The following is a 23,821-nucleotide window of genomic DNA, read 5'->3' on the forward strand; positions in this document are numbered from 1 at the left end:
AATCCTTTTGTTATACCCGTTTGTTGTATTTTGAGTTTATAACTTTGTGGATGGAATATATCGTCTCTGAAAGTTAATTATAATAAGAAATGCCACTACAGCATTTAAAACTAATTATGAGATGGATCATAACAGTTCTTTGTTTATTGTTTTAATTAAAAAAAATAATCTGTAGCTTTGCTAATGTTTGCTGGTAGTCAACACTTTCTTTTAGTTGATCTTTTAATTAGTATTTTATATATTTGAATTCAATTTAGAATTTAGCAGACTAACTGCTTGAGACCACAAAGAAGCTGGTTTGTTTGACTTTTTTGGGAGGATTTTTTCTCTCAACTCCAATTTCCATTTACAAAATAAATCTAAGAAGCAATCATATTTTCTAGCAAGATATTCTCTAGAGGTCTCTATGCTTCCTAAATGAGACAGTATATCAAGTGTAGCTTTTAATTCAGGTCATTACTTTGAGTAACATTGCTATTTTAAAAGAAGATCAAAGCATAAARGATCATTATACAGAATATTTAGTCATCATTTAGAAACAGAAGAATTAATTATACCAATTTAAATATATATTCTGATAGCATGGCTGACATAAAAAAATAAGTATGATCTGAACACTGCCAATTTAGCTTTAACAAATTAGTTAAGTAGCTTGCATTTGTAGTATTTCACACCGTAAAAGTTTTAATATGCATTGCTAAATATATTTCATCACTGTTTGCTAATTAATGTTCTGTGGAAGTACAGCTGCTAATTTTTTGTGGTTGACATGGCTCATTTTAAAGTGATAACAGTTGCATCTGTAGTAGTGTTACAATTCAGTTCATAAATTATGGTCATACATTTCTATGGTTACTCTTTTATGGGAGCGGAAACATTTGAAAAATCTCTATTTGCCAACAACTTGCACCAAGTAATGTTTTAACAAAATATATAAACACACATGCCCACTCCCCACACTCTCAGTGCTAATGCTTAGTCTTTGGTGCTGTTAACTTGTAAATATTGCAAGAGGGGAACGTTTTCTCTTGCAGCCTGAGAAAGGAAGCCTCTTCAGGAGTTATCCTTGGTAATTAGTTCTGAAGGTAAAAGAACTGGACTGCAACAGTATTATGAGGCACTCCAGGGAAAAATAATTCTCTGAGGAGATTTAATACAYGCTATCAGGATATCTCCAAGTGGAGATCAATTTAAGCTATTAATACTTTGCTTATGGTACTTGAGATAGTTGTATATTCAGATTACTCACCGGAATTTGGTCAATGTCAGTAGAATTTTGGAGAATAAGTGTCTTATTTCTAGATCCTGTCACAAGCTGATAATTTTATTTAATAGCACTAAAATACAAGCCTTGTRCTGGTTCACGATCACTGGGCTGTTTGTTTTGTTCTAGTGTGTTTCCAATTTATCAAAGTTGTTAGAAGTTTCCCAATTTTGCCAATTCTTGATATCTTTCAATGATTTACAGTGAATTAAAAAATAATCAGTCAAGTTAATCAAAGAATGCCCATCTTCTTTTACTCATGAAAGCATTTATTTTTCTCTAGAAATCATATGAACAAACTTTTCCAATTTCTAATCGTTTATACTGGGGCTTATAAAGCAACAGAATCCAAAGTATTATTTTCCTTCTTTTTACGTTGTGAGTGATTTTCAACTATAAAGTTATAGCAGTGAGCTTTATTTTAATAGTTCTAAGTTCTTTTTTGGTGAACTAATGTGATTGTGAAGTAGGCTTTGTGCCTGTCCCAGAAACCTCAAACTTTGATTTTCAAGGTAGTGATTCATTACATCTATTGTTGAGTTGGTAATAATAAGTCCCCTTAAATCATGATCATAAATAGCAGGCAAGTTACTACAGAATTTCAGTGAATGAGATTCAATTCTATGGTGTTTTTATATGTAACAGCTGGCACTTAAATAGGAAATGTTTTCTATTGAATGGAATGTGAAAGACATCCATTTTGTTTTTGAAAACAAATAATAGAAGAAAATTTTACTGGGAGAGGAGTGAGGTGCGTTCTCTAGAGTGCCTGCTTTTAGTCCAATTTTCAAATTAAAAATGCTACTTTCTTTAATTCTTGTGTTAAGGTCACATGAGATGACTGCTGAGTGTGTTATTGTGGAGAATGGAAGATGTTACAACTGTTTGTTAATTGGATATCTTACATACCACCTATGAGAAACTTGATCTAATAGTATCTTGGTAAAGATTGGAAATTACCTTTTCCAGAAATTGTCRAACTTGTTTAATCTGTTTTGCTTAGGCCAGAGTCAGATACAAAAATTTACAACTTGAAAGTACGCCTTTGGGAAGAAGCATTTCATACTCCATGACAGCTCTCTTGTCAAGTTTAGATATAGAGGAGGTCTTAGGTAGTTTTTCTGATGTGATGAAAGTTAGAAATATTTTATCACAGATAATTTTCAATGGGACGTATACCTTAAATGACTTGCAAGGTTATATAAGGAGTTGSTTCTGGATAGATGTTTGCTGGGTTTAGCATGGAAAATGTCTACAAATGGTGCATATTAGCATTAGCTTGAAGTTATTAGCTGATATTTCTATATATTTTTCCATACTGAAGCCTACTAAAGGCCATAAAACACAACACAGACACAGTAAGCTCTGTGTCTGCTCAAACTGACAAAGTAGATAAACCTTAATGTAGCTTTTTAAAGTTTTAGATTGCATTTAACTTTACTGTGTATTAAAACGGTGATTCTTTAACAAAGTTAAATAATATTAAATAATATTTTTCTTTGTAGATACTTAATATTTCTTTTTTCTGCTCTGATAGATGCTTGTGACTACTCCAGAGAAGTGGGATGTAGTGACAAGAAAAAGTGTCGGTGATGTAGCCCTCTCTCAACTGGTAAAACTCTTGATCCTTGATGAAGTTCATCTGTTGCATGAAGACAGAGGACCAGTACTTGAAAGTATAGTAGCACGTACTTTACGTCAGGTAAGAGCAAAAAATCTTCAAAACAATATTATTTTATTAAGGAATAGATATGTGTCAGTGTAAAAGGGGATATACTTAGACAATTAAATCAAAATGCTTTGGCAGCTTTCAATTTATTTTATATGAAGAAAGAATTTTGTCTTCAGTCTTTTTTTACTTATTTCATTGAAGCTCATTCCTAGGATACATACTTTATTTCAGAGATAGTTATTTATTTKATATTTATTTACTCAATATTAATTTATTTACTAAGTACCAAGGGATTAGAGTATTTTTAAGATCATAATCATGTAAATATTTTACATAACCAAAATGAAAGTATTTTCTTAGCAGTAACGTTGATTTTTATCAGCAGTTTTCCTAGRACACAATTTTCTTTGAATGAAGAAATGTGTGTAGTGTCTAGGTAAAACTTTCAGCACTGCTAGTAAAATGTAGTATGTAGTTTGTACTTTAGCATAACTACTTGTCTATTTTTCCCCCACACTTTAATAGTACTTTCTAAATACCAAGATTTCAAATGACAAAATCAGAAGTTAAAGGATGACTGCATTCTTTTTTTCTTAAAGTCTTCTGAAACCTTCTTATGCATTAGTTCACAGTTAGGCAATAAATATAATTGGATTCAATGGTGAGACTTGCACTTACAATAGTGGAATGTGGAATTTAGTGAGATGTGAATTAAAAAGCCATTAAGAAGAAATTTAAAAAATATTTTTTCTTGAAAATTTTTTGAATTGTTTTTCACCTAGCAAATTGGGCCTAGTGTGATCCTCTTGGACCACTGTGCTAGAAAAGAATATCTGGATTCATATGTTGCACAAATACACCCTCAGAWCAGGAAAAATCTACATCAGAAGACCTGTCCTAATTTGCATCTCAAAATACACAAATTATGAGAGAAACTATACTTTCCTCAAGTTGAACACTGAGTCAGACCACTTACTGTAAGCATTTAACATGTTGATTTTAATCTATGGCATTTTTTAGAAATAGTTTTTTTTTTTTTTTTTAATCTGGAAGGAGCATATATAGTAGAATTGCTGACAATCTTACTCATAGCAGAAAGAGCAGCATATTTGTGCATGTTTGCACTTTTCAAAWTTTAGAGAATGTTTTTGCAAGTGATTTAAATTGACTCTGCTAAATATTTCAGTGGAAAAATTGCTTTGAGCTTTTTTTATAAAGTATAGGTATAACATCAAACAATTTCTTTGAAACTAATTTATCTTTGATGTTTAAAGTTTTAGTGTAGAGCAAAACATAGATGTAAAACCTAAATGCTTAAACTTTTCAATCAAAATTTCCACAGTTCTGTAATAACTGCTAAACTTATTAGTTTGAAAGGAAAAACAGACTTCTTTTAGGGTACATTGAATTCTTTTGTCATAATTATTCAGAGATGTTGATTACTTCTTTGCAACTTTTTATAGATACCTTTTTTCACAAAAGCTGTACTGAATGTTCTACTTGTGACTAGCTGAACACTAGGAATGACATGATTTTTTTTTTGGTAACCTCTGAACTGTGTGGATCATAAGTTAAATATAAGAAAGTCCATAGCAAAAAACTTTTCAGATTTTGGGTGGCTGGAGCTCCTGTCTTACAGAGACTTTCCACAGTCCCAGTTTTTATATTACTGTTTTAATTCTTTTATATCTTTGAACAGATTGACCAAGTAGCTAGTTGAACAATGGGTGTATAGATATGTTTCTGGTGATGATTCCTAAGCCTGTTGCGTGGATCAGAGGTGCCACACTTTCACCCCGTTTCTGCTGATCAGATAGGAAGCTTCTGAGCTAACATCCTTCCTCATATTTTTTCAAGTGGATTATGCTGTACCAATAAAATATGGTTTTCCATTTGAATTGAACTTTACTGAAGTATTCAATTCTGAATCTCACTGTTTATTAWTGAGTAGTAATATTGAAGACAAAAGACTTCAAGCTGGTCAGAAGAAAAATTTAGCATATTTTTTACGGTCATAATGAATTTGTAAAACAAATTTGGACGAATATTTCCTACAATCACAATGTCTCATTCAAATGTAAAATTATTGACTATCTAAATTAATATACAGTATATCAACTCTCAAAAAAATGAAAATTCTGCTTTCCCATTATTTCTGTGCAGCATTTTTTAGTCTGTTCTGTGATATAGGAAGTAAAGCTTATAAAATAATGTGATATGTGATATTAAATACATATATGTGTGTGTGTGTATGTGATATTAAATAATGTGATCTCTAAATCGTATAATGTCCAATGCTTATAAATGAGGAAAGTGAAAACAAATATTTCCATGCTTTCAACTGTTCATATTATTCTGCAGACAAATTCTGAGTAGCTAAGATCAGATAAAAAAAAAGAGGTTTCATAAAACTTTCCCCTTTGTGACCCTTGTGTCATTACGGGCAATACTCTTGCTGCTGAGGCTTAATTTTCCAAAAACACAGGATCACAGAATGGCTGAGGTTGGAAGGAATCTTTAGAGCTCATCTAGACCAACTCCCTGTTCAAGCAGAGTCACCTAGAGCAGGCTGCCCAGGGCCCTTTCCAGACAACTTTTGAATATCTCCAGAGGAGATAGCCTCTGGGCAACCTGTTCTAGTGCTCCGTCACCCTCACAGTAAGAAGTTTTTCCTTATATTCAGCTAGAACTTYCTGTGTTTCAGTTTGTGCCCATTGCCTCTTGTCCTGTTGCTGGACACCACTGAAAAGAGTCTGGCCTCATCCTTTTGACACCCTTCTTTAAGATATTTGTACACATTGATAAGATTCCCTGTCAGTCTTTCCTTCTCCAGGCTAAACAGGCCCAGCTCTTGCAGCTGTTCCTCACAGGAGCACTCTCCAGCAGTGCCGTGTCTCCCTTGTCCCGGGGAGCCCAGGACTGGACACAGGACTCGAGATGAGGCCTCTCCAGGGCTGAGTACAGGGGCAGGATCACCTCCCTCCACCTGCTGGCAACAGTCTTCCTAATGCACCCCAGGAGACCATTGGCCTTCCTGGCCACAAGGGCACATTGCTGGCTCACGGTCAACTAGTTGTCCACCAGGACTCCCAGGTCCTTCTCTGCAGAGCTSYTCTCCAGAAGGTCAGCCCCCAGCTTGTACTGGTGCATGTGGTTATTCCTCCCTAGGTGGAGGGCTCTGCACTTGCCCTTTGTTGAACTTCATGTGCTTCCTCTCTGCCAACTCTCCAGTCTGTCTAGGTTCCTCAGGTGTATCAGCCACTTGTCCCAGTTGTATATCCTCAGCAAACTTSCTGAGGGGCACTCTGCCCCGTCATCCAGGTGCTTGATGAATAAGTTGAACAGGATGGGACCCAGTATTGACCCCTGAGGGACGCTCCTAGTTCCTGGAACTCAGCAGCTGATTTGCTGCCAAGTGCACACAGTCTCCCTGGATCCAGTGATACTTTTCTGGCATCTGGCAGATCAAGTGCTAGTTTCCACTGAGTTTCAAAAATTTTTGCTGATACTAAGAGTCTTTATGTTTCATTCCAAATTTTTAATTGTGATGGCTAGATCTAGTACRCACAGACTTTTCTACCTGTTCCTTACAAGTGTGACTTGCTGTTTACTTCCGTGCTTTTTCCATTCCTCATCATTGTCTTTGTCTTCTTCTATGTGTGGCAATTCTTATTTTTCTCTTCTGAGTTTTATTTCCTAATGGTCCTTCTTCATGACCCAGTGTTCAATAAGTTTTCACCATTTTTCCTCTCAGCTATAGTGTATGAAACTTGCTCTGGTTGCGTTTCAGTATCTCTAGTTCCTAATTATCTTCACCTCATTTTTTCTGTCCCTCTGTTTCCCCCTTTTCCCTCCTTAATGGAAATCAGAGACAAAACAATCAGATTTTCCACCCAAAACCAAATGCCTAATTGTTATGTATTTGCACATATTATCTCATTCTTGATTAAGAAAAATTGTTTACAAAAAAAGTCTGATAACTATTGACTTAAGAACAGCTGAATCTGTCATTGGGAGKATTCATCTAGCTCCTAATCTCATCGCTAACAGTAGCCAGCCATAGTTCATCCATGTGTTTTTTGGGACTGGAATGCTTTGTTCGCTTTAAGACATCGGTAAATAGCGATACTAGTATTTCATTTGGTTCTTCATTTTTCAGTTGAGTGACTGCTGTTAGTCTTTTATACCTTTGAAGTTCCTTATATATRCTGATCAAATCATTTCTCAGCCTTCTCTATTCTAGGATAAGCTGAACACATTTACTGAAGCCTTGTAGTATAATTTATTTTTAGTTTCCAATTATAGTAGATTACTTTTTTTTTCTCTCTGAAATGTCTCATATTTGCTAATTGTTCTTTTAAAACGTGATAACAATATTGGGTATAGAAATTCTGTGTTAGTTTTGGTTGTGGCATATACACAGGTAAAATATTTCTCTTACTACTAAGTTTTCTCTTTTTCTCTCTTTTTCTCATGTAATTTATTTGCTAGCACATCATCTTGGGAGCTTACATTCATATACTTGTTTACTAAATCCTCAAACAAGCYGTTTTAATAGTTGCTCTAGGATTCACTTCTAGTTACAAGAATGTTCCTGAAAATAGTGTCTCGTTTTGCAGCTGTGGCCTGTTTTAGAAGGAGCTAAATTAAAAGAAATTTAATTTGAATTTGGACTAGCAAGCTAGACTTATCTATAAGACTGATGCACACGTCAGTTAAATTAATTCTGCCAATCACCTGCTCTTCTTGTCACTAGTTAGTTCTTATTTACTGCTTATCATGGATAAAATTATTGAATAGTCAGACTCAGAATGCAATTAGATACATCCCTATTTAATTATTTTTTCTCAACGAGACAGTATTTTTGAAAGCTATCAGTTCATCAGTTTGTGATAAATTTAATATACATTTTATTGTTATTTCATGGTGTTATTTTTATATAGTATATTGTGCAGCACTAAGTGAAATGCCAGACATAAATTTACATCTGTCTACCCTGTTATCTTTATCTGGCAAACTTGTAGCTGTGTAAGAAATGAAGTCCTATTTTTTAAAATGAATCTGCACTTGTTTTGAAATCGTTGTGTAGCAGATATTTGAATGAATCTTACAGAAACTTTTCTATTACTTTGCTTGGAAGTGATGTCAGCTAGTCATCCTGCATGTCGTTTTTTATTATTGGTATTTGAAAACTTTTCTGTTTTTCTGGTGTATTCCTGGAGTTTAAAAAGTAATCTTGATTGTCATGTTTTATGCTCTTTGAGAGTACGGGAMCCCAATGAAACTGATTTATAGAAGAGTTCATATTCCTTTTTGTTTCTCAATTTGGGAATAAAACAGTAAGCGTAGCGTGAAAAGGCATTTTGTTATTCAATAGAAACTGGCATGGCACTGTGCRGGGTGCAGAAATGGCTTTAAGAGGTATATTCAAAATATTGTTTCTTAAAGCAAAGTGTTGCATACTTAGTATTGTGGATGAGGTAAAATAATATGGCTTCTAATAGTGCTTTCTGCATGGTTACTTTTCTTCAGTGCTTCTAGATTTTTGAATATATTCTAAATGGAGGACTGAGATCACAGTATTTTCAGGGTTCRTTGGTAACAGTAAAACTCATTTATAAAATTACTTAACTAGATGGTTGCCTAGTAACAAATGCATTCTGTGCAGAGTGTTTGAGTTGTAGATAACGTCCTATATAGGATCTTCAGAAYAGTATTAGTAATTGCGTTTTTAGTATGTACATTTGATTTTGCAGTTTTAATATTTTTATTTTGCTTGTTTTTTCCATTTTTGTTCCAAAAAACTAGGAAGTTACCACTGATGTGGACTGACCGACAGCTGCTTAATGATATCATTAGACACTAAACAAGACAACAGTAAAAAGTCTTTTGTTTGRAATGTCCTGTAGAAATTCCTGCCTTTTTCTTCTGTGGATTATGTGAAAATCATAGACCTTGTAAGAGGCTGAGACTGTGGGTAGCAACTAAGTAATACTTAAGAGGAATCCCAGTTTGCAGTACCTCGTTCTTACCAGTGCTGAGCAGAGAATTCAGGAACCTRAGTTAATTAATCTTGCACATCTGGTCTAAAAGCTAAGAATTGCCAGTGTTTAATTTTCTGTGGTCCTTTAGTGAATGTCTGAAGGGCATACAGACTTGCTTCAGTATACTGTCCATAGTGATGCTTGGTCGTCTGAGTATCAGATTAATTTCTAACCAGTGGACTATTTTTAAAAGATTAAAATGTGTAAACTTGTCTGTTGTGCTTAATTCCGTGCTCGAGCTGAACAGCCAAAGATATGCTTTCCAGCTTGATTGTAATTCATTCGGTGAATGTGATATTTTAATACATGGAAATGGGAGGACTGCCGAGTTCACAAAGTTCAGGAAAAATTTTAGAAGTCAGATAAAAGAGTATTTCTGTGCATACTCTGTATTCTCTCATGTGGTGGCTGTAATGTAATAACATGATGTGCAAGTCTTAAAACCTGTTAGGAAGAAAAGGATCTTGCTGTGATCAATTTACAGTCCAGAGAGGCATTCCCCACACCTTTATCACACCCAGTGTAAACGCAGATGACACTTGAGTGTGRAAATCAGTATGGAATAGCTATCTTCTGTTTGCTTTTTCTGTATACACAGAATTTCATGGTTTGATAAYGGCATTCGGCGAACGTGTGTAGTGAACACGCTGGCAATTCTCCACATGCTTCTGTGAATGCTTCTGAATTAGATATACTAATTAGATATGTCAATTAAATATAGTTATGGCAATTTTACTTCCAGCGTAATATAAAATCAATAAAATAGAGTAAAGCTTTCAAAGAATACGGTGTGCAAACACTCTGACGGTTGAGTTTGCCAAAGGGAAGCCCTGTAAGTTCCAAATGGTGCTTATATATATATTTATTTCCCTGAAACAATTTAACAYGTCAGAAGATTAAAAGGTTTGAGATTGTAGCAGTAGAGAAGAAAATGCACTTAGCTGAATGCCGCCAGCCAGTGAYAGGGGGCGTAAACAGGACTTTGGCATCCAAAAGGTCATTTCAGTAATTTTTACTGCAATTTCAGCAGAAGCCTGTGTGTTCATAGTGTCATGTATATTAAGGCACAATCCCTGACTGAGCCTTCTAGGACCAAACAATAAGTGTTCTAGCACATTTAAAATATTAATATTTGATTGGACTATGTCTGCAAAGGGCATCTGCACTCCTTCAAGACATACTTTTTTAGAAGGATCTGTGAGCAAAATATGTGCTAGAAATTGCTATTATAAAGAAAGTCAGAAAAGTACTCAAAAAACATGCAGCTTAGAACTCTGCACTCTGAAAAATCTAATAAATTTTTTTTAAAAAAAAGCTATGAAAAGTCTTTTTAGTGCTTGGATAAATAAATGGTAGATAAATAATTGAAAGAGTTATAATCTCAGAGAAAAAGCAAAAATGACAAAAATAAATCATATTATGGAGGAGTTAATTTTACTTTCATGACACTTAAGTTTAGGAYGATGGTTTTGGTTGCTGCTGTTGTATTTTGCCTTGTTATATAATTAAAAGAATAAACAAAACTTATTCCATGTATGCTTATGATGATATGCAGATGCAAGGAGTTTCAGTTTACAGTTTGAATGTAATGTGACCATAAAATTATTGGAGAATCTTAAAATACCTTTCATCTTTATGTTTTTTTTGCTTCCTGATTTCTTTATGTTAATTTTTATTATTTTATGAAAGTGATGCAAGTTGTATGTTACTGATGTAAAGGTAGATGGTGAGCAAATAAATATTTGCAGGAAAACCTTGAAAGAAGTTAAGTGAAACACGTTGGGATGATGTAGAGGATTTCCAAATTACTTTTATTGGACTCTGGAGCACTTAGATATATTCTAGATTTTAATAAATCCTCGGTGACTGTTTTGCWTGCTTAATATTTAAATGCTTACAGCTCACTCAAGCTGTGGCTTCTGAGGTGCCTTAGACAAATCTTTTTGATTTCTAATGTAATATCACTCTAACAGCAACTTCTTCTACCTGTTTGCAACTGGCACTCTAAGTTTGTTTTGGGCATGCGTGGCAGTGATCATCTTTAAAACAGCAGTTAATAGAGACTACCTAACCACTCCTAATAATAACCCATCTGAGCACTGAAAAAGGCTCACAGGGTTTCACCAAACACTGTGAAACCAATGATATCGATTGTTCGGGCTCCTTCTTCACTATATTGGCATTAAACACTATTTGGAATAAAAAGTCCAGAAAAGTACCTCAGRGAAAATACTAAGAAATTGCTGCAGATGAAAACTTGTTACGTTTTAGTGGGGAGCTTACAGAAGARGAGCACCAAATTTTATTTTGAATATAGTTTATTTACAATTTTAAATCAGCTTWTTAATAGTTATTTATGTTTTGTTAATCTTCATATTTAAATAGAACAAAATACATAATTACCTGATGAATTCTTTTAGTGCACTGACTTGATATTTGTGCTTTAATACAAATAGAAAAATAATTGTCCAAAAATTTGTAAATTTTAGATTTATAATTTGAAAAATGTAATATACAAAATGATGTAGGTATTATATATGTATACATAAGTATATGTACCAGTATAATACAAAGTATACAAAYAATAAAAATATTTTGATAAAAATTRCCATGATTATTAATAGTTTTATTTGCTATTGTTTGCATTAACTATCTGCTGGCATTTTCATGTAGAGTTCAAAGTTGTCATCATCTCCTAACTAGAGGGCCAGCTGTCTTAGCATTTGCCAGATCAATAAAATTAGAAAGTTTCTTTTTAGAAGAGATGTCTTTCTGTAACTGATTTTTACGCATGGTTTACATTTTGAAAGAAAACTGAACACACAGCTTACAGTTAGTTGCTGTAAAAGTTCATAATTCCAGCATTATTAAGCAGAGTTCTTGTTAATTAYTTAAATTCTTTAAATGATTTTTTTTGATGGAATCAAGCACGTTTTGAAATTAGTATCTTCCAGTTTCAGAATTTTAGGAGATTTTTTTAAAGCTGCTATTAAATTTAGCAAAATCAAATGTTTTATAAATTGGAGCTCAATGACACTTTCAGATTGCTTATATGATTGTGAGGAAGCTATAAAATAAATATATCAGCAAATGGCTACTGCTCTTACACATTTAAGCATTTACATAAATTAATAAAAATGTTGTTTAAAATAAGATTTAAATATTATTCATCTATTAACAGTAAAAGAGATTTATGACATAAACTTTAAAAAAATAAATAAATAAAGCTCCCTAAAGCTATATGTTATAGGTTGACTATAGCTTGTAGGTCATCAAGTAATCCAGCTATAGAGACATATGAGCAATGATATTGCATTTAGAAGTGCTTTTTTGTTAATGAACATACTTACCTGCAGTCTCAGTGTTGAATGATGGTTTTGTTCTCTGCAAATGGAAGACTTTTGAAAATGAAATCCCTAATGTGTCCCAGTCCTCTCAGAATTCTCAGATTTTTTTTTTCTTCAGGTGAGTCAGGTGGTTTTCTGTGTTGTTTAGCTGGTTGTGCACAATTTAATCATTCAAATTTTTGCTGATATGTCCATTATCAAGATGCTTAGTGGTTCACTTTGTTTCACATAAAAGGGCTTGGGGGAAATTCTTTCTTAATATTTGGCTGCTGCTTATTCACCAGGTCTTTATTCCTTAAGAATATCCTTCATGTGCTTCTTCGCATCTTTTCTGAAAACCTTTTATTCTTCCATATTATTTAAGATATGACACTTCTTGTCACCTCGACTTGAGCAATTCAGCGTTTCAGAATCTGTAGTCTAAGTAAAACCTCCTAAATTTTTGATCAGAACCTGCCAGGGTGGAAGAACATAGCCCTCATGAGGAATTCATGAATTTGAGACAAATTCAGAACTGGGTATATGACTTCATTTATACTGAACAAGAACCTTTTGATGAACATTATTGTGAATTTTGTTTCTAAATATTGCTAATAAGAAAGTTGTGAGACAGACTRCATTGGTACTCTTTTCATTAGCTATTAATAATCTAAAAGAATATGGGAAAAGTCTTGTGTGTTTTCCTGGTTCAAATCTATTTTGGTTGGTTTGGTGGTTTTTAAAAGAAACACATGTAACATGGAAACTGGAATACAGCTTTTTTATTGTAAGGAACACAGTTTCTGCCCCTTATCCCATGGAAAGATGGAATACAAACATTATGTGCATATGAAAAAAATGCTAGAAAAAATGTCTATTACACAACAGCTTCTTGGTATTTAAATATCTTCAAGTTTGCAGAAGTATTGATACGTACTGGAGAAGTACAGAAAGTGAAATGCTAGAATAGTTGTGGATGGGTCTGAAAAAATGACACAAATTACCCTATTCTTTCTTTTCAGACTTACGGTGTGAATTCAAGAAAGGAACAAATGATACTAAATTCTTTTTCCTACTTTGCCTGTAAATTGGACTATACTTTCTAAACAAAGCTAGTTTTACTGCTATTGCTCCTTCATGTCAGTTCATGACTCTTAACTTTCTTGAGGCAAAAATACAATGAAACATCAAGCTGAATAARAAAGTTTTAATGGAAATGCAGTGCTCCAATTTCTTCAATACAGGATAGTCATTAGCTCGCATCTATAGTTCACCTTTTGTATAAAGTATTAATTGCTTCTTTCACATTATTATTTTATGAAGGGTGATAACTCTTATAATGCTTGATTTCTTGATTTATAACACTTGCATCACATTTTTGAGCTTTTTATTTTGTTTTTTGTTTTTTTTTAATAGGTTGAATCTACACAAAGTATGATTAGGATTTTGGGTCTTTCAGCTACATTACCTAACTATCTTGATGTTGCTACATTTCTGCATGTGAATCCCTGCATTGGACTATTCTACTTTGATGGCCGTTTTCGACCTGTACCACTGGGGCAAACGTTCATAGGAATTAARACTACCAATAAGGTAAAGAACCATGAATGCTAAAGAAGAAATTGCTGTTTGTTTTGCTCATGCTTTGCCTATGTAATTTGTAAATGTGTAGGTACTACTGCCTTATTAWTATGCTAGAGGTGCTTTATGAAATACATTATATTCTGTAAAAGTGGTTTTGAAAGGTGCTTTAAGAATCMTGTTTCATCACTCTAAGATGGCTCTTACAATCCTTGTTGTAGTTAGACATCATTATATGTTTTGCATGCTCTCCACTTAGCTAATAAAGTTTTTTCTTGATTAAAGAGAAATCCCCACCCTCAGCCACAGAGTCACTTCAGAAGCTGATTATTCTGCCTTTCTCATTTCAGTTTTCTACTTTCCTAGAAACGATGGTACTCCTTGTTTGACTGTTCTCATATATGAGAAATAATCACTAGAAAGTTATAGGAAAACTAGTAATTTATGAAATCTGGATATATATGTTAATAGTATGACACATGTTAATTTAACACTAGTAGGATGTGATTTATTGGTCAAAACCTTAATATGATAATCATTAACTATGAAATGTGCACATTTGATAGAAAATACATTAAAATAGTAGCTAAATAAGCTGCTTTATTCTTTGTCTCTTACTCATTTTGGGAAGCATCAAGACTATGCCTAAAAGTATTTCCTATAAAATATCATAAGTCAATTAAGTGCAGTACTACTGGACACTTAAATTACAATTTTTGCATTAAATATAGGGAATTAATATAAACACCTTTCCATTAATTTGTTTGCAAAGATTTTCTGTACATTTCACAAGCTGATAATTAAAGCTAAGTAACTGAGGGAGATATAATATTTATAGCTCAACTTTTAGAAAATCTAATTCTGCTATAATTCTGTTTTAATAGAAACAAAGTATTTTCAATCAAAAGTTAATTTCATAGGTCAATCAAAATAGGATTTTTTTTCATTTTTATAAAAATGAACATTGACTTTCTTACTAGGTTCTTTAAATAGTTCACTCCATCTGTAGTGTAGGAAAGAAACTTATTTTACAACTGTAGGGAGCCATTTCAAGTCTATACACACAAGAATAGTTTACCATATGGTACTTCGTATGATTTGCATATTTTAACCTTCACTAATTGTTTCAAGTACCTTCACTGTTATTTGCTGGTGCTTTGTTTTAATCATTTCCTAATACTTGATTTGAATAGTTAGTTCTACTGTATAATAATAAAAAAGGAACATCTCCATTTCTTCATACTATCTTTAGAGTGAGTGTGTAATTTCAAAATCAAAAAAATATAAATTATCTTGTAAAGTTTTAAATGACAAAAGATGGAATTTTTTCTAAAAAATTTTAAAATGAGGSGATATTAGCAGATGGTAGTTATTCTGAAATATGCATGCCTGGCAGACAAGTAAAATGCCTTTGGTAGTAGGCAACAATGAGTTTGGCATTTTGCTCTTCAGAAGAATGTCATTCTAGATTTTTATAAGATAAAAGATGTTTTAGAGTCAACTTACTATACTTCATAGCAATTGAAAAGTCCAAGTATTAAGCTTCTGTTCAGGGTAATGCTAATACTGAACCTAAGTGACTGCTAGTATAAGTATCTTGCTTCCCTCCTCTTGGAGGGACTAGGATTAGAAGAACCCATAGAATGAAAAGCAGTTTTTGCAGAACATAAACAAATGCCATTGTATCCACCTTGACTAATATCAAGGAGAGATGAGACTGTTTGGTACTTCAGGTGGATGCTTTGTCACAGCTTTCTGACTTGTTTCACCTGAAAAACCTTCCCAAAAGTTGGGAACAAATTGCTGATTTGTTAGATCATGTGCAAACTGCAGGCAAGCCTTCTTCAAAGACAAGAACAGCATTCCCCAAACCATAACTATTCTAGTTATTACAAATGGGCTGAGCATTTCTTCACAGGCTTTTACCAGACAAAAATTGTGTATGTTGTTTCTAAAATACTTCAAAATGCTTCTGTTCTCAATGGGAGAAGTTAATGCTGAACTTAGCAGAATTCAGAACTAAAAAGGATAAGTAAGTCTAAAAAGATTGCCTGTCACAGTCTGGGAGCGTAATAGGGCCCCTGCTTCACTCCAGTTCAGAAGAGTTTCCAGATTTCTCTCTCAGCTGCTGCTGGCATCTAGATGAAAGTCTGCTTCTCCATAGCAGTGCTGGCAGCTGGAAGAGTTAAAATTAGCAAAGTGGAAGYGGGGGAAGTTTTTGCCTTGGTCTTTGAGGTTTATCACTGTGGTTCTGCTAAAGATAATCTAGTACTGATTTTAGTTTGATTTATCATAATATTTTGATAAATATTCAGATAGGAACATGATATTTAAAATAGCTTGAAGTAGCTTTACAGATATGTGAAAGTCATGATGTATTAAAGAAACTGGAGGAAAAAAAAAAAAAAAAAAAACTTGGGGGATTTGCTTGCAGAAAAGTCCCCCCCACACACACTGAACTCTTAAATTTGGTACCTTGCTGAAGCGTTTTATTTAGCCCTGATTGGAAACTGTATACATGGTACCTTTCACTGTGCATGACACAACTACATAAAAACATTTGTTTTCTATGACAAAAAAATCTGAGAATCATTATTGACTGAATATGTATTTCTGAAATGTAAAAGCTGCTTTTATAGTACCAAATAAAAAGAATTATTCTTATTAAAAGAAGGTAAGATCGTATGTTTAGTGCATATTCCAGCAATATCCAGTAGAAGTCCGATTTCTAAATAGGGAACAGATAAAGAATAGAACCATCCTTTATCATTTAAAAAAGCAACGATATCATTTAATGACCTTTATAATCACTTTTAAATTATTATTAGTTGCAATAACAACACAATATTGTTAGGAACCAGAATTGGTATATTGGAAAGTTAATTGCATAGTTCTGTTACTCTAGGAATAATGACTAAATATTACTTAATAAATACATAATACTTGAATACAGGAATGAGTTTGTTCTTCGTTATGCATAGGCTCTGTATGTAGGATCAAAATAAACAGAAATGTATTAAAAGTCACATTTTTCATGCATCACTATTAATTGATTTAATGTGTATGAAGTATATGGTGTGATGTGTTTTCAGGTGCAGCAGCTGAATCATATGGATGAAGTATGTTATGAAAATGTGCTGAAGCAAATAATGGCTGGACACCAGGTATTTATTTTTTGTTTTAGCTTGCATTCAGAACATATATTAAAAAAAAAAAGGTTTAAGCCTCATAAAGATGTTTTAAAGAAATAGTTTCATCTCCTTTTTTGTATTTTGAGATGCATCACTTCAGAGGTCACCTTTAAATCTGAAAGTACTATGTYGAAACAGCAAGCAAGAAAATCTAAATAAGCTAAATAATGTTAGTCTGTAGCTAAGGTGAAAATTCCTGATGCTTTAGATATCCCTTAAAATAATTATTATCTATTTATCACACTAATTTAAAATGACAATGCAGAGTAGGTCAGTAGTTTAGAAATCTTAGGCCTAAGTACCTTTAATAATTAAAAACTACAGCACTTAGTTACTGCTCTCATCCTTTCCTCTCTCTTTCCAATTGTAGACTCTCCTATTAGAGATGAAAGATAAGAATGATACAGGATGTTGAAGATACAGTGCATAAGAGGCTTAATATCTGTCATTTCAAATATCCTGGTTTTGGTTTGGTTTGGTTTTTTGRTTTTAAGGAAATAACCTTCCATTTTACTTTACAATAGAATTTCTTGCAGTGGATTTTAAATTTTGAYGCACCTTTTCACTGGTGGACTTAACTCATTTGCCTGTATTGTTTATCATTCTGGTGTTATCATGCTTCTAGATCAGCACCTCTGAAAATCTCTTCTTTGTTAGAATTTTGTACATGCCAGTGCAGTAAGATGCAGTAGTTAAGCAGTTTGCATCCCTGATCAGAGCAGGAACAAATGCTAGTGCAAGATAATCCTTGAAGAGTCTTTTCACCAAATAATCTAGATRTAAGAGAGAGACAATCTTTTCCCCAAAATTGCACTAAGATCACACCTTYTCCTTGGTTGGCAAGCAGACTCACATTATGGTGTTTTTAACAGATGACTTGTTTGTTTATGACTTGGAGTGATTGGTCTGAGCTTAAGGAAAAAGAAAGTACTTCAGCAGCAGCAGCTTAGTTGTCCTGCTCTCTCTGGTTTAACACAGCTCTTGCATTTATCTTCTCTCGTTGGTACCAACTACAGAGATASTGCAGAGATCTTTCAGTTGTGAATACTGATATTTTCGTGACTGAAGAATACTAACAAAATTTGTTGGCAATATCAAGAGAAGTTTAGTGTTCATTCCTCCTTGTCAGTTATGCACGTCTTGCCAAATTCTAGCACTGAGGTACAKGTAGCTGTTTTTCTTGCTACTCTTTCTGACTTTATTTCCGCTAACTATAAATGCAAGGACACAGTATTCTTCAAGTAGCAGTTTCTTTAAATCAAGAAAATCAAAATAAGTAACATATCTCAGATTCTAGGGAGGAAGTTGTATTTTGTTCCAATGTATTTATTGTACCTTTCTTCCCCTCTCTTTTCCCTGTGTTATGGAAAAGACTGACTACAAACCTGGGCAGTATTATTTTTAAAAATCGAGTATAATACAATAAATTGCTTAATGGAGATGTCTTATAGTTTGCATAGCTTTCCTTGAGAATAGCTTTAGTTCCTGTAGAACTAGCTGAATGCTTGTTTTAAGGCACGTGCTACAGCTGAAAAAGTAATCTTTAATGTCACAATTTCAGTTGTTGACACAAGTGCTGATCTCAATTTCTGAACATTATATTTTAAATCAACAACCAAACAAGTGATATATTTTCAATCAAAGCAGAACTATAGTTTTCCTTGCTATATAAATGTTGATTTGGTTCCAAAATGATTTGATTGATTTTATTCAATTTATTCTTTGCTTGAAAATGTTTTGTTCTGGGCACATTACATGTTGATTTTCAGCAGTCTGTGATAAATGTGCTGTTTGAAGTGATAAAGACAACAGCTTGCTGGTCTTGAGATTTCAGCGTGAATATTGTTCTCTGATGTCACCAGTGTAAAGAGTTACTTGAATGCAGAATATATTTTTATACAAGCTGAATTCAGTAAAAATTAAATATGGCATTTCAAAAAGTTACGGTAATAAGTTTAACAATGCTTTCAAGCAGGTGTTAACACACACAGGTGTATATGTCAGGAAGGAACAACATTTGAAATATGTTGCAGGACTCTCTTAAATACACATTAAATACCAACCAGTTACACTGGGTTTTGTTCCAGTTTATTTAAAACACGTTTGTGTCAGGACTTATGAAACAATATTCCTATCCTGAAATAGATGATATACAAACSCTTATATACAGTCTTTGACAACGCACAATTAACCATATCAGCTCTTTATAGTTGTGTGGCATGTAGTGAAAATAAGGGATTTTTCTTTTTAATGATTCTGTTCTGATAAATGATCTGTCCAATCACTAGACTAACTGCAGATTTTTTTTAAAAAGTTTCAAAAAAACAAGATGATTTTTAGATATATCTACATTGAAACACCTGCAGAGGAAGAGTATTATGCTAGCAAGGTTTTCATTAGTGTCTTGTCACAAGCTGGAGAACAGTAATACGGAGTTATGAATGGAGTCATAACCTTCTTTTGATTTTCATAGTTTTTAGAAAACCTTGCATCCTGGTCTGTTACCATCATGTTTATTGCCCTTCTTAACTTTTTTGACTTACCCTTTATACCTGTGTTTAGTGTGTAAAGTTTGTTTGTTTGTTTTTAACAAAGCTGTGGTTGTATCTAAGTATACTTCTTAAAAAGGTGCATACCACTGATAGATCTACTTCTGAAAAAGTTTTCTATAGCAGTTATGTATGGAATTCAGGAAATGGTTGGAATTTTGTAACTGTTGAGGCGGTAATGTACAGGGAGTTCTCATTAGCAATGCTGCAGACAACCAAAAAGCTACCTATTCTTTTTATACTGAATTGCAAGAAATAAATCCCAGAATCCTTTCTCAGAAGGAGAATCAAAGGAAAAGACATTCCCTTTTCCAAAGCTGCATGAATTAATATAATATACATGCTCCTGTGGCCATCAGACTTCCATAATGTTGTCTTTTAAGATTCTTTACCAGAGAACTTGTAATGTCTTAATAAAAGACATCCAAAGGCTGGTTATTTATCTACTGTTCTCTTAACTCATTTTCAAAGAATTCTGCACTGCAAAAAAGGCATAATTTACTCATAAGGRAGTCATCCTAATGTATCTCTGGCATATTACAGATTGCAGTTTGATGCTTGAATGAAGTTACATGTTCATGTGTTTTAATGGATGTTATATGTGTTTTTGGTTTTTAAGACTAAGGCCAGTAAGAGGTAGTTGTATTCTACACAGACATGTGTTTTGACAGATGGAGAGAATGTGGATGTTGATTTTTTAACAGTCATACTCTGCAAGACTTCAAACTCTTCCTGGCTACTGGGAAATTAAGAGTTGGTGATTCAGCCTTTAATTTTGATCCATCTGCTCAAGCTAATGAGATATCTCATTTGCAGGCTTCACTTTGAATTGCCAAATGCAACTGAAGCTGTAACATTTGTCTTAGAGCACACCCTCCTCTTGTTTAACTTGAGAAAAGGTATAATGATAGATGGCTTGCCCTACTGAGTTTTCAGGGGGGGAGGTTGTTACAGAAATTTTTGATGGTGACTGAAGAAGTAAGATGAGAAAATGTCCCAAAGGTTTCTAGGTTCTTTTTAAGTCAATACGTTCATTCTGTGGGATTGCAAATAATGAGATTTTCATTACAAGCTTTCTCTGTCAGAATCCCACCTCTTAAGACTGCTTTAAGTGAAAGCCATTAGTGCTGTCAGGTCTGCTTTCCTGGGAGTGTCCTTCTGTGCTGAATATTGGTTGGTGAATATTTGTGTTTATGTCCTACTTTGAATTTAATATAGTTTTATATTGGCAAGTATGTTGGATCTTTTTGAACTGATTTGCTCTCGTGCAATTCTTTTTCTTCCTCTTAATAAAACACAAATTATTTAAAAAAGAATTTAAAACAAGAAAAGATCAGTGTGTGTGACCTCATACTCAGTCATAGATGAAAGTACTTTTGCCAGCATTTACCTTCTGAGATACTGTACCCACAAAGACTGGGTGAAGGCTCAGTCACCAAAATTTATCATCCCCTGAAAGTGATTATAGCTCTCTATTCTCAGACAGTCGCCAGTAATGAGCCACATGCATTAATAGCATTAATTCAGCTAAGAAACTAAAAATGCTACATAGCTTTTGCCCACACTGTGAGAAGGGCARCTGAAGCTGAAGCATTTTGGGGAGCACGTAACCCCTTCCTGAGGCAGCCTGCACAGACCCTCACAAGGTTAGCAAAGGCAGAAACTAAATATAGCCATACTGATCAACACCATTTTTGTAACAGAAGGAGACATTGCATTTCTAGCTAATTTCAGACAATGTGTATTTTATTATCCTTATTTTCACAATCTGTGAAAGGAGAACACACCCGCATTATGTTATGGTTTGGAGAAATATAGTATTTAAAGGGCTTTTTCCACAGAAACGTGAGATATGTACACTTAACTCTGCATTAAAATCATTTACCTGAAAAAATAGGGTACTGCTGCACTTTGCCAAGATTCAGTTGCTTAATTTAATTAATTAACTCTTTTGACTCTGGTGACCTCTGTAGTTGTATGGTGTTCCAGCACATCTCTTGCCGTTACTGACCTTTTGCTAATTCTATCACACTGCCTTCGTTACTGACAACAAGCTGATCGCATATTTCTCTCATTGTCACCATTATCTCTTACCTTTGCTGTTACAAATTTGTCAGAAACTTACTGTTTGCTATCTTGTTTTTTGCCTGAACATCCTTTCTTGATCAAAGAAAGGTAAAAAATAGAAAATAACCAAGAATAAAACCCCAATAAATCTTTTGTATTCTTTACACTATGAATTTGAATGGAGTGGCTGACCTTCTTCGAAGGCTTTCAGAGGAAGTGCTTCCTCAAAGTAATAAAACTCTAATTTTTGTGTCAGATTCCCTGGACTACTTATTTCTTCTATAGCCTTTTCTTTTTTTTGGCTCATAGCCGATTCTCTTTGATAGTACTTAAAGGAGTCCTRTGTTCACTTTGCCTTTGGTGTTTTTTCAGCAACTCTCGTATTTGCTCTCTGCTCCCTATTTTTCTCTCCTCTCTGCTGCTTTTTTGACTATCACTACTCTGTTACACTGTTTATCTTCAGCCATAGGAACTTGAGTTTCAGTCTTGGTTCCTTACCCAGTGCATTTTGCTCCATTTTGGCTGTTTATTCTAGTTTTCAACTTGGAGTGCTTTTGACATTCTCCTGTCCTCTCAAACTTTTTTTCCTTTTTAAGAAAATCAGCATCTCAATTATTTTTCACTGCTCTGGAGAACTTATTGTCTATAGTCATTTTCTTCTCTTCTTGCTCTGGTGTTCAGTGAAACTCAATGAAATTGCCTTTCCTCACTGAACTTGGTACCTTCCATTTGTAACAAAACTGACTGTTCAGTGGAAGTTGAAATCTTTCTGTGGTTCTTGCTGTCTATGCAAGCCTTGAGGCTCAAGGTTACCATACTTAAATATTGAGGAGCTCTTCAGCTTTGAACTAGACTATTAGGTTTAGCTGGCTTCTTCTGCCTTTGTTACCATTTTGCAGAAATATAATATTATTCTAACTGCATCCCATATATCTGTGACGGCTTTCTTTTTAATCTCTTAAAATTAAATCTGTTTTTTTTTTTTTTTTTTTTAAAATTAAATCTTTTTTTTTTTTTTTTTTTTTAATGAGTTTGCAAAGAACAGCTTTTCTGGTGGCCAAAGATCTGGTAATTGTCTGTTGTAAAGAGTCTGGATTCTGAAAACACCTAATATTGTGTAAAAGCTTGCTGCAACATGCAAAAGGGAAAGTAGCAGTAGTATTCCTTTAGACCTTTATTTTCCTTGATAACATTTTTAGAACAGCAACTCTAAGAACTCAAATTTCCATTGCTGTTTTTTCAGTATAGTAATACTTGTTATCTCCTGTCTTTTTTTTCTACTTTTTTGTTCTTTTCTCTTTGATTACAGTCAGAATTACTTGTTCAGAAATCCTCCACGTGTACTTTAAGTAAAACATTAAAATAACTTTGATTTCTGCATCAAAAATCAGTGTCATTGCATGCTAGATTAGAGCTCAGGTTGCATTTAGTAGAGTTAGGAAATAAAGGCCCTTGAAAACTCATTTATTTTTTATTTATCCTTTGTCAGATCAAAAAAAAAGGATTGATTAAATTAGGTGGAACAGGAAGAAGAAGGCCTGTTTGTTGGAAAGTCACTATTCTGATTGCACATTTCTGTTGCTTTCTTGGTCCCTCAAACTGTGTGTACTATAGAGTATCCATTCCTGCAGTTGGAATCATGTGATCTTTCTTATTTAGCCTTGTATTCTGTATTAAATGTGTTTATGCACTAGCTCCTTCAACTTCAACACTAGTAGCTCTCAGTAGACTTACACCAGTGGAGAAATGGGAACTGTTTTAGAACTAACATACTGGAAGTTTCACCATTCACCTAAAAAAAAAAAGTAGAGGAGAATTACTTGAAACGGTAGACAGACTTGCACAGATCCGTCCGTTCATGGGGATGCACTATGAGTGGTATTCTTCAGATATCCCATTTTGTGCTTACTTCAGTTGAGTTTTGTTAAGGGGCTTTTGAAGAGAAGGACTTTCTCGAGTGCTTTCTTGTTAGCTTCTGCACTTTTGCTCTTCAGCTTTGACTTAGACTATTAGGTTTAGCTGGCTGCTTCTCTCTTTGTTACCATTTTGCTGAAACATAGTATTGTTCTAACTGCATCCCATATATCTATGACAGCTTTTCCTTTAATCTCTTAAAATGAAATCTGG

General features: G+C 33.8%; 1 protein-coding gene across 1 annotated transcript in view; it reads left to right on the forward strand.

Moving 5' to 3' along the window:
• The window catches only part of ASCC3 (activating signal cointegrator 1 complex subunit 3), a 258,777-nt gene that overhangs the window by 78,168 nt on the left and 156,788 nt on the right, over window positions 1-23,821 (forward strand). The window contains exons 10-12 of the mRNA XM_085306936.1: window positions 2,802-2,966; window positions 13,723-13,899; window positions 16,980-17,051. Of these exons, the coding sequence (XP_085163062.1) occupies window positions 2,802-2,966; window positions 13,723-13,899; window positions 16,980-17,051 (414 nt within the window). The remainder of the gene's footprint in view (window positions 1-2,801; window positions 2,967-13,722; window positions 13,900-16,979; window positions 17,052-23,821) is intronic.

The sequence above is a fragment of the Rhea americana genome, unplaced genomic scaffold, assembly GCF_003343005.1.
Source record: "Rhea americana isolate MKP2758 unplaced genomic scaffold, rheAme1 scaffold_25, whole genome shotgun sequence".
In the NCBI taxonomy this organism is placed as follows: Eukaryota; Metazoa; Chordata; class Aves; order Rheiformes; family Rheidae; genus Rhea; species Rhea americana.